This window comes from Akebia trifoliata, chromosome 10 (genome assembly GCF_017979445.1).
Source record: "Akebia trifoliata isolate Shusen 1 chromosome 10, ASM1797944v1, whole genome shotgun sequence".
Lineage (NCBI taxonomy): Eukaryota > Viridiplantae > Streptophyta > Magnoliopsida > Ranunculales > Lardizabalaceae > Akebia > Akebia trifoliata.
In genome coordinates this window covers 6,372,770-6,387,055 of record NC_141384.1, presented here as the reverse complement: position 1 = coordinate 6,387,055, position 14,286 = coordinate 6,372,770, and the positions used below count along the sequence as shown (strand labels likewise).

The 14,286-nt window shown below is 32.9% G+C and overlaps 1 protein-coding gene across 2 annotated transcripts; it reads right to left on the bottom strand.

Annotated features, from left to right (window-relative positions):
• Positions 1–352: 352 nt before the first annotated feature.
• On the bottom strand, positions 353–7,445 carry LOC147392986 (protein MANNAN SYNTHESIS-RELATED 1-like). Of its 2 annotated transcripts, XM_086455756.1 has the most exons (7): positions 7,055–7,445; positions 5,564–5,620; positions 4,671–4,815; positions 3,552–3,619; positions 2,714–2,799; positions 1,440–2,019; positions 353–869 (listed from the first exon to the last, which is right to left on the bottom strand). In XM_086455756.1, exons 1-7 carry the CDS (start codon positions 7,154–7,156, stop codon positions 594–596), a joined length of 1,314 nt encoding a protein of 437 aa, XP_086311882.1. In that variant the 5' UTR covers positions 7,157–7,445; the 3' UTR covers positions 353–593. The 2 variants fall into 2 exon arrangements, with proteins under 2 accessions (XP_086311882.1, XP_086311883.1); XM_086455757.1 differs by lacking the exon at positions 5,564–5,620 and having other exon boundaries at positions 7,055–7,442.
• Between the last annotated feature and the right edge of the window lie 6,841 nt (positions 7,446–14,286).

Genomic DNA, 14,286 nt, shown 5'->3' with positions numbered 1-14,286 from the left:
GCTTCAAGCAAGACCAATATCTACTTTCCAGGATCCCATCTCATGCATGCATTTACAGGCCTCTTAAACCCCAACAAAAAAAACAAAAAAAATACAACTTTTAACATGAAGATTTAGTTTCGAAGTATATTGAAACCTTCAAAAATGAAATTGAACAGTCCAACATGAAAAAATTCTAAACCGAAGATTACAAGATCGAGAAAACCCAAGATCTGCTTAAAACAAGGATACAATATAAGAGAAATAAAAAGATGCCAAAATAAGAGTGATTATAAAATTCAGAACTAATATATGAGACTGAGAGTGGATCAAGAGAAGAATAGAGAAAAAGTTAAAAAATAAATCCTAAGTCTGGTTATAAATAACTGTTTTGTTGAACTATTTAACTAACTAATAAATATTAACAGATTGTTACAATGAACAGATATATAGATAAACTCTCATGACACATTGAACAAATTAAACACAACAATATTTTAAATGATTACCTTAAGTGTATAAAAAGCTTGATGTGGATACCTAACTGATTCCACGCCTACTTTTGAAGATCAAGGGAAAGAAAAAACTTTCTTTTGGCTTCTCCTTCAAGAAAGTTAACAGAAACAAGAATACGCAAAGTGGTTCTTCTTTGAGACATAAGAAGAGATGAAATCATTGGCAGAAGCAGATGTGGTTACTTGGGCTGGAACAAGAATCTGAGTCCTACTAGAAGCGATTCTCTTTCCAGCAACATTGGCGTAAAACAGACCAGAGATGGCGGGTACAAATACATCGCTCTGAGAACAAATGTAGAAGTCGAGAGCCTTCTCGAATTCTGAACTTCCCAAGTTGAGGAACTTACCCTTGTTATCAGCTGACATTATACTTTCCTGAAGCAGTTTTGAAAGAAAACACTATTCAATAAAGGAAGACACTTGAAAAATTATGGAAGCAGTGATCTTATAAACTTTTTTATCGTTTATTTCTAGTTTAAGTTCAATTATTTGTTCTAATAAAATTGAATAAAAGCTGAGTGTGCTGAGACCATGGTTTTAAATCTCGTCCGAGGCTGGGATGACTCACCCATGAACGAGAGGGATGGACATGGTGTTTCACATCTGCAGAATCTTGTGAGATAAACGAGTTGACTCGGACGTTATTTTGAAAATCTCATCCAAATCCGTAAAACTCATCGGAGTCAACCAGGATTTTGTATGATTATCTAAATAAAATATGATTTTATAATAAAACATCTTCTAATCTACCTTATTTTATAAAAGAATTTATAATTATTTTCATATAAATATATATGAATAAATAATTATGAACTGAGTTAAATGGCTTATCTCGTCCTAGATAACTCGGTCTCGTCCATGGATGAGACGAGACGTCAAACCAAGATTTGAAACCATGGCTGAGACTGCAATGCAAAATATATGATGAAAAAAAAAGTTATTTACCTTTGTATATGTTTTTGGAAAGAATTCCTTCAGAGCATCAAAACTACCGTGCCACCGAGACTCAGTCAAATATATAGTGGTGCCCTTATCAAAGCCAATATTCCTCAAAAATAGTCCAATTTCTTGTGCATTGTAGCAACTTTTCCTTCCATCACTGCCGCTTCCTTGGCACCCTTTCTTCTCCAACACCTCGACCCTCAAATCCACTGCGATAAACTTCCCATCTGTCTTTCGACTCAAGGTTCTTAGCCTCTCAATCATGGAATCGACCACTTCGTGAATTTCTGGTTTCAACTCGAGAGTCCCATGCATTGCTAAGCATGCAACCTTGTCCGAGTCCTTTTTCTCTCCTGTCTTTCTCATGTTTATGGAAGGGAAGTAAGTCACAATTCTTAAATTACCCTTTTTTCTGAATATTGGTTCAATGTGTTCTGCAATGTAATCCTCAGTAACTCTATTAGGGACCCTCACAACACCAAGCTTTCCGGCGAATATCTCAGCAGGCTGGTCCTTCACTACTTTGACCACACCATCAAGGTTTTTCACAAATTTCTCAACGTCATAAATTTCTTCGAAGTTGCTGAAAGGATTTCATATACCTTGATCTCAAAACTTTGGTGCATATAAAAACCAATCTACTTCTAACATATATTTTGGTGGATAAACTGGCCCATATAGAAATGAGTACAGGTTTCGAAAAAAAAAAGGGATTTTATTCAAGTTGACCAATTTTAAGTATATGAGATCTATCATTAGGGACCATTAAATGGAAGGTCCGAACACCTTTGCAAGTGTGTCAAGTGCACTACATGAATAGGATGAACAAATCTATATTTAAGTTCTTGCTTAAATCACTATAACCCATTCAGTATTTGAAATTAAGGTTCTAGTGAGAACTTGGTCTGGAGATGGATTGTAACATGGCTGAATCAACCAGGTGCCATCTGCTAATTTTTGTTAAGGAAAAGTAAAACGTCAGCCCCCAAATGCGATTCTTCCGAAGATATCCTCCCCAAAATGATAATCTCAAGTTCATTGTGGCGCTCAATTTTCTATGGAGATAATAAACTAACCTCTGACTCATCAGATCTGGCAACTATATCAGATTTTTTATTTTTTTTCTAAAAGAGAGAGGAAGACCCTAGAGAACGTGGATTAAGGTAGTGAAAACGGATATGGGCACACTTCCAATAATAGAGGAAGTGGATTTTTGGATATAATTGAATGGAGGTAAAGGACTTATTCAGCTGACCGCAAAATCTTTGAATACTAACCTCGTCTCACCAGGTTTGCTTCCCCTTATGTCAGGGAGCACAAGTGTGGCCCCTAGATGTCTTGCGATGACCACTGCATCAGCAATCTAATAAAGGAAATCAATCAGACTACATAACAACAATAGAAGAACACATCAAAATTAGAGAAATAAACAATCTTAAGGATGACAGATGAAGAGAGGAAAAATTCGTAATCATCTATACAATCTAATTTGGGAACGAGAGAATTGAAAATGAATCCAAGTTAGACCTCCTACATTTACAGGGTAGGAGGAAAAGAACCCATCACATAAAGTAGTCTAATTATTAAAACCTAGATCAGCTTCTCTTAACTAAAATTTATGAAAAAAGATAACTCATCATGGTCAAACCAAGTCATGTAAGGCTATATTATTATGAATACTGGTATATAAAGTTTGACGCAGTTGAATGCATCAGTTTTACACACTTTTTTCAAGACGGTCAACCATTCTTCTTTAAAAAGCATTTCATCTCTTCCCATGGTTTAAAATATTGTACCGATTGAATGTTTTGGTTAATGAAAAAAATGATACAGTATCAGCCGATACACTCCTAAAATATTCAATGTTTTGGGTCGGTCTTGGCTAATACCAATACGTATCGACCGATACATTCCAATATTTTAAATAATGCCATATAAAACAGTGATGAAAATAGGTAATGACAATCCAGTTGAATTTTCGGAAGATCTACATTTGGCTACCTAATGGTGTAAGACACTGTGTTCCCACTCTGGATTGTTCACAAAGTATGCCACTGTAGCTTTGATAGCAATAATGAGGTCAACCTAGAACAGATCAAGTGAAGGCACAAATACCTGAGAGACATGATATTCAGGACCGTTGGTCAACGAGAATGTGATGAAACCCTTGGTCTGTTCCACTTCTGCAAGCCCAAAAAAAAAAAATTAGGAAGGATGAATATGACAAATAACAGTTAGGTTGTGATTAGTCCAGTGTAGTTAAAGCCTTTTCCAGGCAACCAACTCACCTAACCTAGGTGGTTTCCTAAGTGTGGCTAGGCATTGAAGCACCATGTGTTAAAGTTTTGGCCTAGGCGTTACATGGAACTTAATATAGTGTATCTTCACACATAGGTAAATAATTTGTATAAACATGTATGCATAAATGGCTCTAATATAATATCTTCCACCTATTTCTCTCCTTCATCCACGATTTGGAGCCCAAGTTATCAAGTTTTTATGCCTACCAAGGAACTGTATGCAAATTAGAAACAATCATCCCTGCCTTCTCTGCTTATGTGAGAGGGGTTGTCTGAAAAAAAAAAAAAAATCCTCTATCTATTTGTCTCCTTTTTTCCTACTTTGGAATTGTGCAACATAGATATAAACATCTCTTTCTACTATTTCTTTCCCTTCCTAATTTTTTCTTCTCCCTCCTCCCTCCCTTCTTCAGTCTTTTGCTATTCTGTTTTTTTGTTGTTGCTCATTTACTTTTTTATTGATGATCAAGTTATATAAATGATAATGCTTTTTGGTCATGCATATATGGATGTTGCTTTGGTACTTGTCCCTTTACTTTTTTTGCATAGAATGTATTCTTTATTGAATAATGCTGAAGTGACCTCAAGATTGGACCTCACATCGCACACCCTGACATGAAAGTGTATGGGAACCACAGATGCTTTCCTTGAGATACGAGTGAAAAAGCATCTATGGTTCCTATCCACTTTCACGTCAAGATGTGCAATATGAGGTCCAATCTTGAGGTCATTCCAGCATGACTCTTCTTTATTTCTTATGAAAATAAATTAGAAGAAATGAATAAATAAATTGTTGCTTAGGCCTTCCCTAGGTGTCGCCTTGCTTATAAGACCCATATTTCCTAAACTTTGCGCCAACACTTTTGACTACACTGGTTTAAGCATAAAACTTCACAAACTTCTTATTGTATTCTAAACATCACAGAGAACTTACTAAATAAGCGATTGGTCCAGCAAGGTTTTTGCTCTCCACCATCCTCCCTCCAAGGGCCTTTACTTACCCTAGGAAGTGAGACAAGACTTTGCTCTGTAACTTTAATTGCATCAAACTGAGTACTCAATGACTCTGGAAGTCTCACCTTCAAGAAAAATCAGGAAACTTATTTGTAAGCACTCAAGGAATCAATCCCAAGTTGCAGAATCAAACACATTTTGCAGTATATACATCATGAGAAAATCAAACAAATAACTAGAGCTAAAAGAAAAGGAAACATTAAATAAAAATAGAGAAAATAAAAATGAAGGTACTTAAAAAAAATAAAAAGAAAAGTGAAGGCAGTTGTAGATTAAAATACTACCCATCAAGACAAGAATATAATTGTATTAGTTGTAAATCACCCAACAAATTTAAGATAAGATAAGAAAACCAAATGTTACAGATCAACACAAATTGTATTGTACAAAAACCATGACAGAGAAATAAAATTAGCTAAAAGGATTAAGGGCTTGTTAGGCTGACCATTTTTTGTGACAAAAAGATAGGTTTAGGTAAAAAGAAAAAAAAAAGGAATCTTCAGACCAACATTTGAATTCAAACTGCTTCTCTACTATAGAAATGATTCTAATCTACCATAACTAATCCAAAAATATCCTTAGACAGAAACATCATTATAGGCTAATATTCTACAAGAATAATATAACACTAATAGAAACAAAGCATAACGTGGGAACATCAATGAAAATGTAGATGAATTAAAAACTAAAAAGAAAAATCTTTGGAAAATGAAGAAAATTTTGCTATTATAATCATATAAAGCAAACAGAAACATTCCTGCATGATGGGAAATATAACAAGAACATTGATAAGTTGATGAATTCATCTCCAACCATGAAGTGCTCAATTAGCTTAACTGAATCAAAATGATCTCTCTTGATCTTGTGAGTCTGCATTGCAAACATAAATTGAGGTAATTCCTCTACGACTATCATATATAAACCAAAAAAACATCCCTCCTGTGATAAAAAAAAATCTATCAAGCACATCTAATGAGGACGAATTTGACTCAAAATCATTTGCTCTTCAATTACCTCCAATCAAAATGATATCTCTTGATGATGCTAGCAAGCCTTCCGACCATTAAATAAATTAATTGACTATAATCATATAAAGCTAACAGAAATAAGCCTTCTACAAAAAATAAAAAATAAAAAAATAAATTCTGAAAAAAATTTGAAGGTGCCACCTCGGTGAGGTGGTCAAGTCTGTGTGTGGTAATACCACAGACTTGGGATTAAAACCCTTTTTACACTTGAACCTATATAAAATAAAAAAAAAAAATGAATGAAGCATTTTAAAGACAATGAATTCAACTCCAACTCATGCAGTGATCAATTATCTCAACTAAATCAAAATAGTCACCCTCGATCATATGTTCATGAGAATTCCAAACATAGATTAAGTCACTTCTTCAACTAAAGGGTGTAAATCTAAAATAAGGTAATTGATCCACTATTATCACATAAAACTAAAAGAAAGACATTCTCATTGATCAAAAACCTAATAGAAACATTGGAATTTGGAAGAGGACAAATCATGAATCCAATTCAAAATAATGCGATTCTTTATTTTTCAGAGGATCAAAATGACCTCATGATCAAGATCGCTTGCATTCCAAGTATAAATGTAAGCAAATTCTTCTACTACAACGAGTAAATTTCTTCTTCAATCGAAAAAAAAAAAAATGACAAATTCAACTTAAAAATCATACAGACTTCAATTACCTCAAATGAATCAAAATGAACTTTCCCGATAAATCTCGAGATCATTTCAAACATATTTTAGTAAATCTTGGAACTATAACCATATAAACAAAAAGAAGAAAAAAAAATGACAGGCAAAATTTACTAAAGATCAAGCAATATTCGAAACTCAAAAATAGAACATTCTCAACAGACGAATTCAACTTAAAAATCCTAGAAACTTCAATTACCTCAACTGGATCAAAATTATATCTCTCGATCAAGCTCAAGAGAATTTCAAACTAAATCTCGCAACTAAGATAATCATATAAAAACCAACAGAAAATCCTTCTTTAAGTGTAAACTAGATTTTGAAAATTCGGCGAAATTCAACTCAAGATCAAGCAAAATTCAATTACCTTCACTTCAAACACATTTAAGTAGATCTCTCTCTTCTTTAATTCTAAACTAACTAAAAATTTGAAAAAATACAGCGGAATTCAACTCAAGATCAAGTAAAATCCAATTAGCACCACTTCAAACATATTTAAGTACATCTCGCTCTTCTTGATTCCAAACTAACAAATTTTTTGAAAAAACCAGTAAAATTTAACTCAAGATCATGAAATAGTAAACTACCTCAACTGAATCAAAATGATCTTTCTTGATCATGTTAGCGAGCATTACGAACATAGTCACAGTCAGAATAGCACCGACGATTTGTTTCGGATCCACCGCCATTTTCAGATCCAGAACCAAAGTGACTCAGAAACACAAAAACGAACTCCTCGTTTTCACTTAGATCTAATTGAGCTTGCCGACACCTCTAAAAGATTGAAATTTCCGAATTTTGCAGATAAAACCAGAAGAGATTTAGTCGAATTTGGGGAGAAGACAAGAGTGACAGCTAACTTGAAGAGAAAAATTCCAGAAAACCGTAACTTTTTCCGGAGTTCAGTTTATTAGCATTTTCTTCTTCAGTGTATAAATACAGACGCTTGTTAATGTTTCTTCGCTTTGTTCAGCAAAGCGACACCTAAACAGAGAAAATGATGGTCTCTCTACAATTCACCATTTAAGATAAAATAATAAATAATAAATAATAAATTAAGTGTAATTTGACACATTTGAGATACCCTTCTGTTTTTGTCAAAGTGGTGACACACCCCTTGACACTAGTCTAATATGGAAGTCCAGTGAAAATGACCTAGATGCTCTTATCCTCAATCTCAAGGTTTAACTTATTTAGCCTCTTTTTTAATTCATTATACCCTTCATTTTTCTTTGTTTAAAAAACAAATTTTCCATTAGAGTTGCGAAAATCTGACTATCCCACGTGGCAAACTCAATCGACCACTTGATGTGACATGTTTGAGAATCTTAGATTTGCACTCCTTGAAATACACGATTCCCTCAAGATACACTTTTATGGGAAAATGCAATCGTGTATCCCGCGGAGCACAGATCTACTCGAACTTATCACATCAAGGTAGTTGATTGAGTTTACCACGTGGGATAGTCAAATTATCACAATTCTTTCCATTATCTTCTATTCCTAATTTTTTTCAACTTTTGAGAGACCCTCTTATCTTTTCAAATTGATGACAAGCCCTTCGACTCTAATCAATTCTAAAAGACTGATAAAATGACTAAATTACAATTATCATTAACCTCAAGGACAAATTATTTTTAACATATTCAATCTATCATGTTCAACTACCTGAAAAAAAAAGTACTTGAATTTTTCATAAAAAAAAATATATATAAAAAAAAATCATTATCATATTCTACGCTACACATTTATCTTGTCCGAGAGATCTAGAGGTTGAAGAGGAAGGATCCTAACATGTTGAAATAACTCAATAAAGCTTTGTAGGTCATTTTCTATTTGCACCATCGAGATAAATTGAAAATATAGAGGAGAATCTCAAATATTTTTAAAAAATTAGACGTTTATGTATTTTAGGTCATTTTCTATTTATCTCATTAAGAAGACTGAGGTCAAGGGTGGCACATCATCTATTTTAAATACAAAGGACTATCTAAAATATTCAACAAAAAGTAGTGGTTTACCTCTAAATTATCAAAAACTGAATAGAATTATTATTCACGAATTCTATTTTACCTGGGGAAACAATTAACATCAATCTGATGCGAAACCCTCGGAGACACGTCATCAAAGATGTTAATTTGTTGACTTGTTTGTAAGAAAGTTTGATGTCCTCATGTGAACATATCTTGTGGAATGTGGATAGTTAAGAGGGCCTACTTATCTTAGACAGAGATTTTTACTGACTGTATCCACAACCATTCAACATTAGTGGTGAATTATAGATGTTAGACTCGATGTTTTTTTAAGTATTATGCTAAAGTGACCTCAAGATTGGGCCTCACATGGTGAAAAAGCATCTATGATTCCTATCTACTTTCATATCAAGAAGTGTGAAATGAGATCCAAGCTTGAAGTCACTTCGGCATGACTTTTTTTAATTATGTGTCCCAAATTTAGTCCTGCCTATGGTCTTTATCTATCTCCTTTAATGGGTCAGATATGCCTCTCAATTATGGGTGGCAATCTTAACAAGACTCGAAAACGACATGAAATTAATGAGTTTGGGTTTAGATTTGAGGTATCAATCCGCTTAACCCATTTTAACATATTTAATTATTTTTTCATTAACCTATAGTTTTAAATATATCAACAATTATTTAAGAATTTTTAAGCTATCCATTTTTTTATAAAAAATTCCTATAAATTTTTTATAATACATTTTATTTTTTTAATTCTATAAAATATAGATGGTATTTTAAGATATTTTTAAAATAATTAATGGTTAAGTTTTTAGTTTGGGAGAAAGAAATACTTTCCTTACTAAATTATATATTTTTTTAATCTGATTTTTCATTGACATCTAGAGACATGTAATGTCTATGTGATAATGAAATACACTTTGCTTAACCAATAATGAAATACACTTTTCTTACTAAGCTAGTAAGGAAAGTTTTCTGACCCTATCGCCTTATAGCATCAAAAAACATGATTTGATGTCACATAGTTGTAAAGGACAAAATTATATGACGTTTGAAAAAAAAAATCAAAATAAATTTATTTTTACCATTGAACTTATTTTATGATTGCGTGCCTTTATTTTTAGTTATGGTATTTTATTTTTGATAATGAAAATGTAACTTATTTTTTCTAATAAAGATTAGAATTGTATCAAACATGTTTTATACAGGTTGAGTCAGGTAGACCTATTTACAAATGGGTTGGGTTTGGATTTAAGTTTTTAACATAATTATTAAATGGGTTGGGTTTGGGTTTGGTAAATTTTCATAATACTCTTACCTCAACACGACATGACATGAGCCATTGGCACCCCTACTCTCGATCTATCCTCCTTTTTTCATTATGGGAGACTTGTAAAAACTCTGAAGATCAATTAGACAAAAGTTCAATAGAGTAAGAACTTATTGAAGACAATTTGTATGTTGACCTTCACTTGGTCTCTTTTCATAAGCTTGGTTTCCCTTGATTATGTCTCTGAAAATTTTGACGTTATTGCAATCTTGAAAGTTGACACATAGGTGAAAGAACTCGTATCGATTCTCATGTCAGTATGCTTTACTCATGCTCTTATTATGTGGCTAGACACTTGATTTGTATTTTACAAATACAAGTTTGATTTTTACCCAACTTGATTAACGATTTTATTAATCAACTAAATTGTCATATTGATTTTAGTGAGTCAATCAAACCACATTGACAATGTGCACGTGAAAATGGATCCATTGTCAAGTCTTTTTAGGTCGACGTGATATTTCTATGTGAATCTCCATTTTGACATATTTTCTTTGTTAGAAAAATAGAACTTGAACTTAAATTGTATTGCTCTGAGGCACGTAGTAATCTACGTTGTCTTATAGACAACAGACGCCCCCACTTCGATTAAACACGAAGATGCAGATGGGTTGCTGGCGAACTTGTCTTCAGGATACAACAGAGCCCAGTTCTAACACAACTGTATATTTCCTCAAAATTTGCACTATTTTGAGAAAATCTGTCACACAAAATCTCGGATACACGAATACCTCTTTTTGTAGAAATTTTTTGTAAAAACTAATTATTTTTTTTTTTAACAGAATTAATCTCCATAAATATATATCAATTTTAAAAATCACACCCATTCGTAAATGGTTTTTGAATCTCAATAGGTATGAAACCCATTGGAACCACTAGGCACCTATTCGGATCAAGAAATCCGTTAAGCACCCTTAAGCCCCTTCGACACCTTTCGGTTCGGCCTTGGTGCCTATTCTATCCAAAAGTGGACGGCCCTATTAAATATTTAATTTTTCTCTCTCTCTCTCTCTTTCTTTTCTTTCTTTCTTTCTTATTTTATATATATATATATATATATATATATATATATATATATATATAAAATAAAAAAGAATTATTAAATTTCCATATAGCTTGAAGCCATTAGGAGCTCTCAAGGAGAGAGTCTTTGGAATGAAGAAAGAGTTGAGAATAGGTTCTTATTTATAGGTTTAAAAATCTCTCCAAAACATTTTAAAAAGCAATGTGAGATTTATAAAAATTTGAAAAAAGAAGCCAAAAGAACTTTTACAAATTCCAATCCATGTGAAAAGTTATCAACCAATAGAAATACTCTTTTTAAAAAATACTTACTTTTCTTTTAACAAAAAGTACACCAACCATAAAGTAACTTTCAAATATCATTTTAAAATAAACCAAATTAATTTTATTTGAATCAATTTTAAATAAATATTAATCATCATTTATTAACATTTATTTTAACATTCTTGATTACCCTCCTTTTCGATTCCTACCCTTTGTCTTGAGATTTCTTCCTATATCCAAGTACTTGTCACGGGAGAGGATATTTTTTCCAGTCCAACTAGTCTTACCAAGTTAGTAAGGTATCCACCCTTACTAAGAGTCTTTGGGATCACTTGTGGCATCCAAAAACATGATTCGATGTTTCAAAGTTGTAAATGACAAATTCCATGCACTTTAAAAAATATATATACAAAATTATTTTTCATCATTAAAATTTATTTTTAAATTTAAGAGTTTCTTGAAAGTTTGGTGGGCATCTATTTTCAAAACCTTTGATGGATCTGAGTTTTCCCATGAAATCTAGAGGGTTGTGGTGTTGGATTGCCAATATGATAATCCATTTTAGCAAAACAAATCTTAATAAGACTTAAAATCTTACTAAGTTAGTAATGAAAGTGTTTTTTTTTATATTCTCCCATGTCCTCTTAGTCATCTTTTTATCTATAAATATTAATGACATTTTCTACAAATGCCAAACAATTAGAAGTGGTACATCAAACTTTTTATGTTAATTAAAATAGCAAATTATATTTAACACGTACATAGACTTTCATCCGAAGGCAACTTATGTTGACTTGAACTTGGATTCGACGTCCACGGGTTGACCCGTATCCGGGTCTGGTCCAAATACCCATGCGATGCATACTACACTCGAGTCTAATCTGATTTGACCTACTTTGCTCTTAATTTGACCTTTGTTTCTTTTCTTGTACCGTATTGACTTGGATTTGGATCATTCGGGCTAGTTCGGATTTTGACATCCAACGTTTCAGATCCGGATTGAAGTAGTTTCAATAAACTTGTATTTTACTTCTTGCAAATTAATTGGGAGGGAGAACCTTTTAGGGAAAATTACTGAATAGACCCTGTGGGAATGTAGTTTTTCTAAATGCAATCTCAGTTTTGGAGCAGTAACTTAACAACCTAGTTAGTTAAAATGTCTTTCTTAATTCCCCTCGTCCTGATGAAATAAACGACTAACTAGAATCGTGTGTTGAGTTAGTCCCACATCGAATACAATTGCCTTGTTTCTTTTCTCATCAGTTCTTGGGCCTCTCCAATTTTCCAATTAGTTTTGAGTTGGACCCCCAAATTTATTATGATATTAGATCGGGTTCTCTCTTTCATGTCAGTTAATTCATTTCTCCACATGCTTTGGCTCAGTTCATCTCACACGTGCAGAGGTGTGTTGAGTTTAATCACACATTGAACACAAATTACTTTGTCTCTCTCCTTATAAGTTTCTGGGTCTCTCCACTCATTGTCAATTAGTTTCGAGTTGGACCCTTAAAGTTATTAAGAGTTTAATCTCAATAATTTGAATGTTGATCGTGATGATTCATGTTCAATCATTGAGATTGATGAGTTACAATTTTTTATTCAACGATTATAAAATATTAATCTTGAAAATTTGAATAAAGGTAGATCTCAATGATTTAAATTGTCCATCTTGACAATATTGGTCTCACCAATTGAAATCGAGATAATGGAGAAAGAAAAAATTCAATAAATGAGCCATCCAGTCCCCAAAATATATCAGGGGATTTAGAAAAATATTCCTCATACAAAGTCCATCAAATTATAATGAACCCTCACTGTTAAAAAAGAAGTAAATTTGACATGACTTTTCTAAACACTACTTGAAAAGAGGTTAAATTCAAAGAAATTTACCTTTTTTTACACATAGTGCCTTGATGGATTAGGAAACTTTTAATAGAGAAACACTTTGCCCTCTTGTTTCATCTATATAGGTTGGGATGAGAGAGAGAGAGAGAGAGATCTACAAGGGTATCGATTATGCGAACATGGTTTAAAATATTAGAATGCATCGATGGATACGTATCAGTATTGGTCAATACCAGTACAAAACATTCAATGTTTTGAAAATGTATCCGACTGTATCAGTTTGAATCAAATGTATCGACTGATGCCGTATCGATTTTTTATTAATCAAAACATTCAATCAATACAATATCTTAAACCTTGCATGTGAGGATTATTTGTTTCGGTAATCATTTGATTTCTATGGCAGAAGGTACGTGCTAATCTTCTTGTTAAATTATCAGTATTGATTTGTCTTGAGATGTGTTCTATTCAACGATCTTTGATTGAGATCATCAAAGAAATTTTGTTTATGATACTCTACGCAGTTGATTTTCTACTTCTCAAGTTATTTATGTGAGCATGAATATGTTGAAGACTCACATCGGTTGGTCAAATTAATTGACAGTCCTATTAATTGGTCAATAAAGTCATCTTAATCGTTTTAGAAGTAATAATACATTTGGTAGGTGGAGGGTACGAGAGTAGAAGATGGAGAACTTTGCACCCCATTACACAATTGACTCACCAACTCATTGATTTAGACCGTACAATTTTTGGGTCATCCTTGAGATGGTAAAACTTGTTCTACAATGGCCACTGACCATTTAAACAAGGCATTTGCCCTCTCGGGCTTTTTGGCATTGATTTTTTTTTTTTTGTTTTGTTTTGTTTTGTTGAGAACTTTTATTGCTACACCAATTTTTGCTAATGCCACCACAAGAAGTGTGTTAATTCTTGGTGATTTATATATGAATTGAGGTGGCATTAGCAAAAAATCGTGTGGGAATAAAATCTCCCTTTTTTTTTTTTTTTTTTTTGGAGGGGTGGAGGGTGGGGGTGTTGTTTACGTGGTTTTTAGAGCACCTGATTAATCCTCAAGCACGTGCAGTCCTCTTTTCTACACACGTATCATGTAATTTCTGGGATAAATTCCTGAGGGTGACTTCTAAGAGGGGATTTGAACTCAAAACCTTCCTAAGGTGTGGTCCTGACCATCTCTCCAACCCTTTGGTGTGGGCATTGATTTGTTAAGAAATGTTTCTAATAATAAGCTTAAATAAATTTATAAGTTGCCCATCAAGCAATTGCAACAATTAGTTATACCATAAAAGGTTTCTTCTTATATATATATAATCATGGGCAGCAAGTGGATGGGATACAAGAAAACTAGTGATATGGA

Bases quoted from the DNA above. Each gene is read 5' to 3' on its own strand.
- LOC147392986 (XM_086455756.1), bottom strand. From the start codon at position 7,156: ATGGCGGTGGATCCGAAACAAATCGTCGGTGCTATTCTGACTGTGACT. The intron at 5,621-7,054 runs GTAGTTTACTAT...TTTGCAATGCAG, and splicing joins ATCATTTTGATTCAGTTGAG to ACTCACAAGATCAAGAGAGA. The intron at 4,816-5,563 runs GTTGGAGATGAA...TTTTTCTTGAAG, and splicing joins AGCTAATTGAGCACTTCATG to GTGAGACTTCCAGAGTCATT.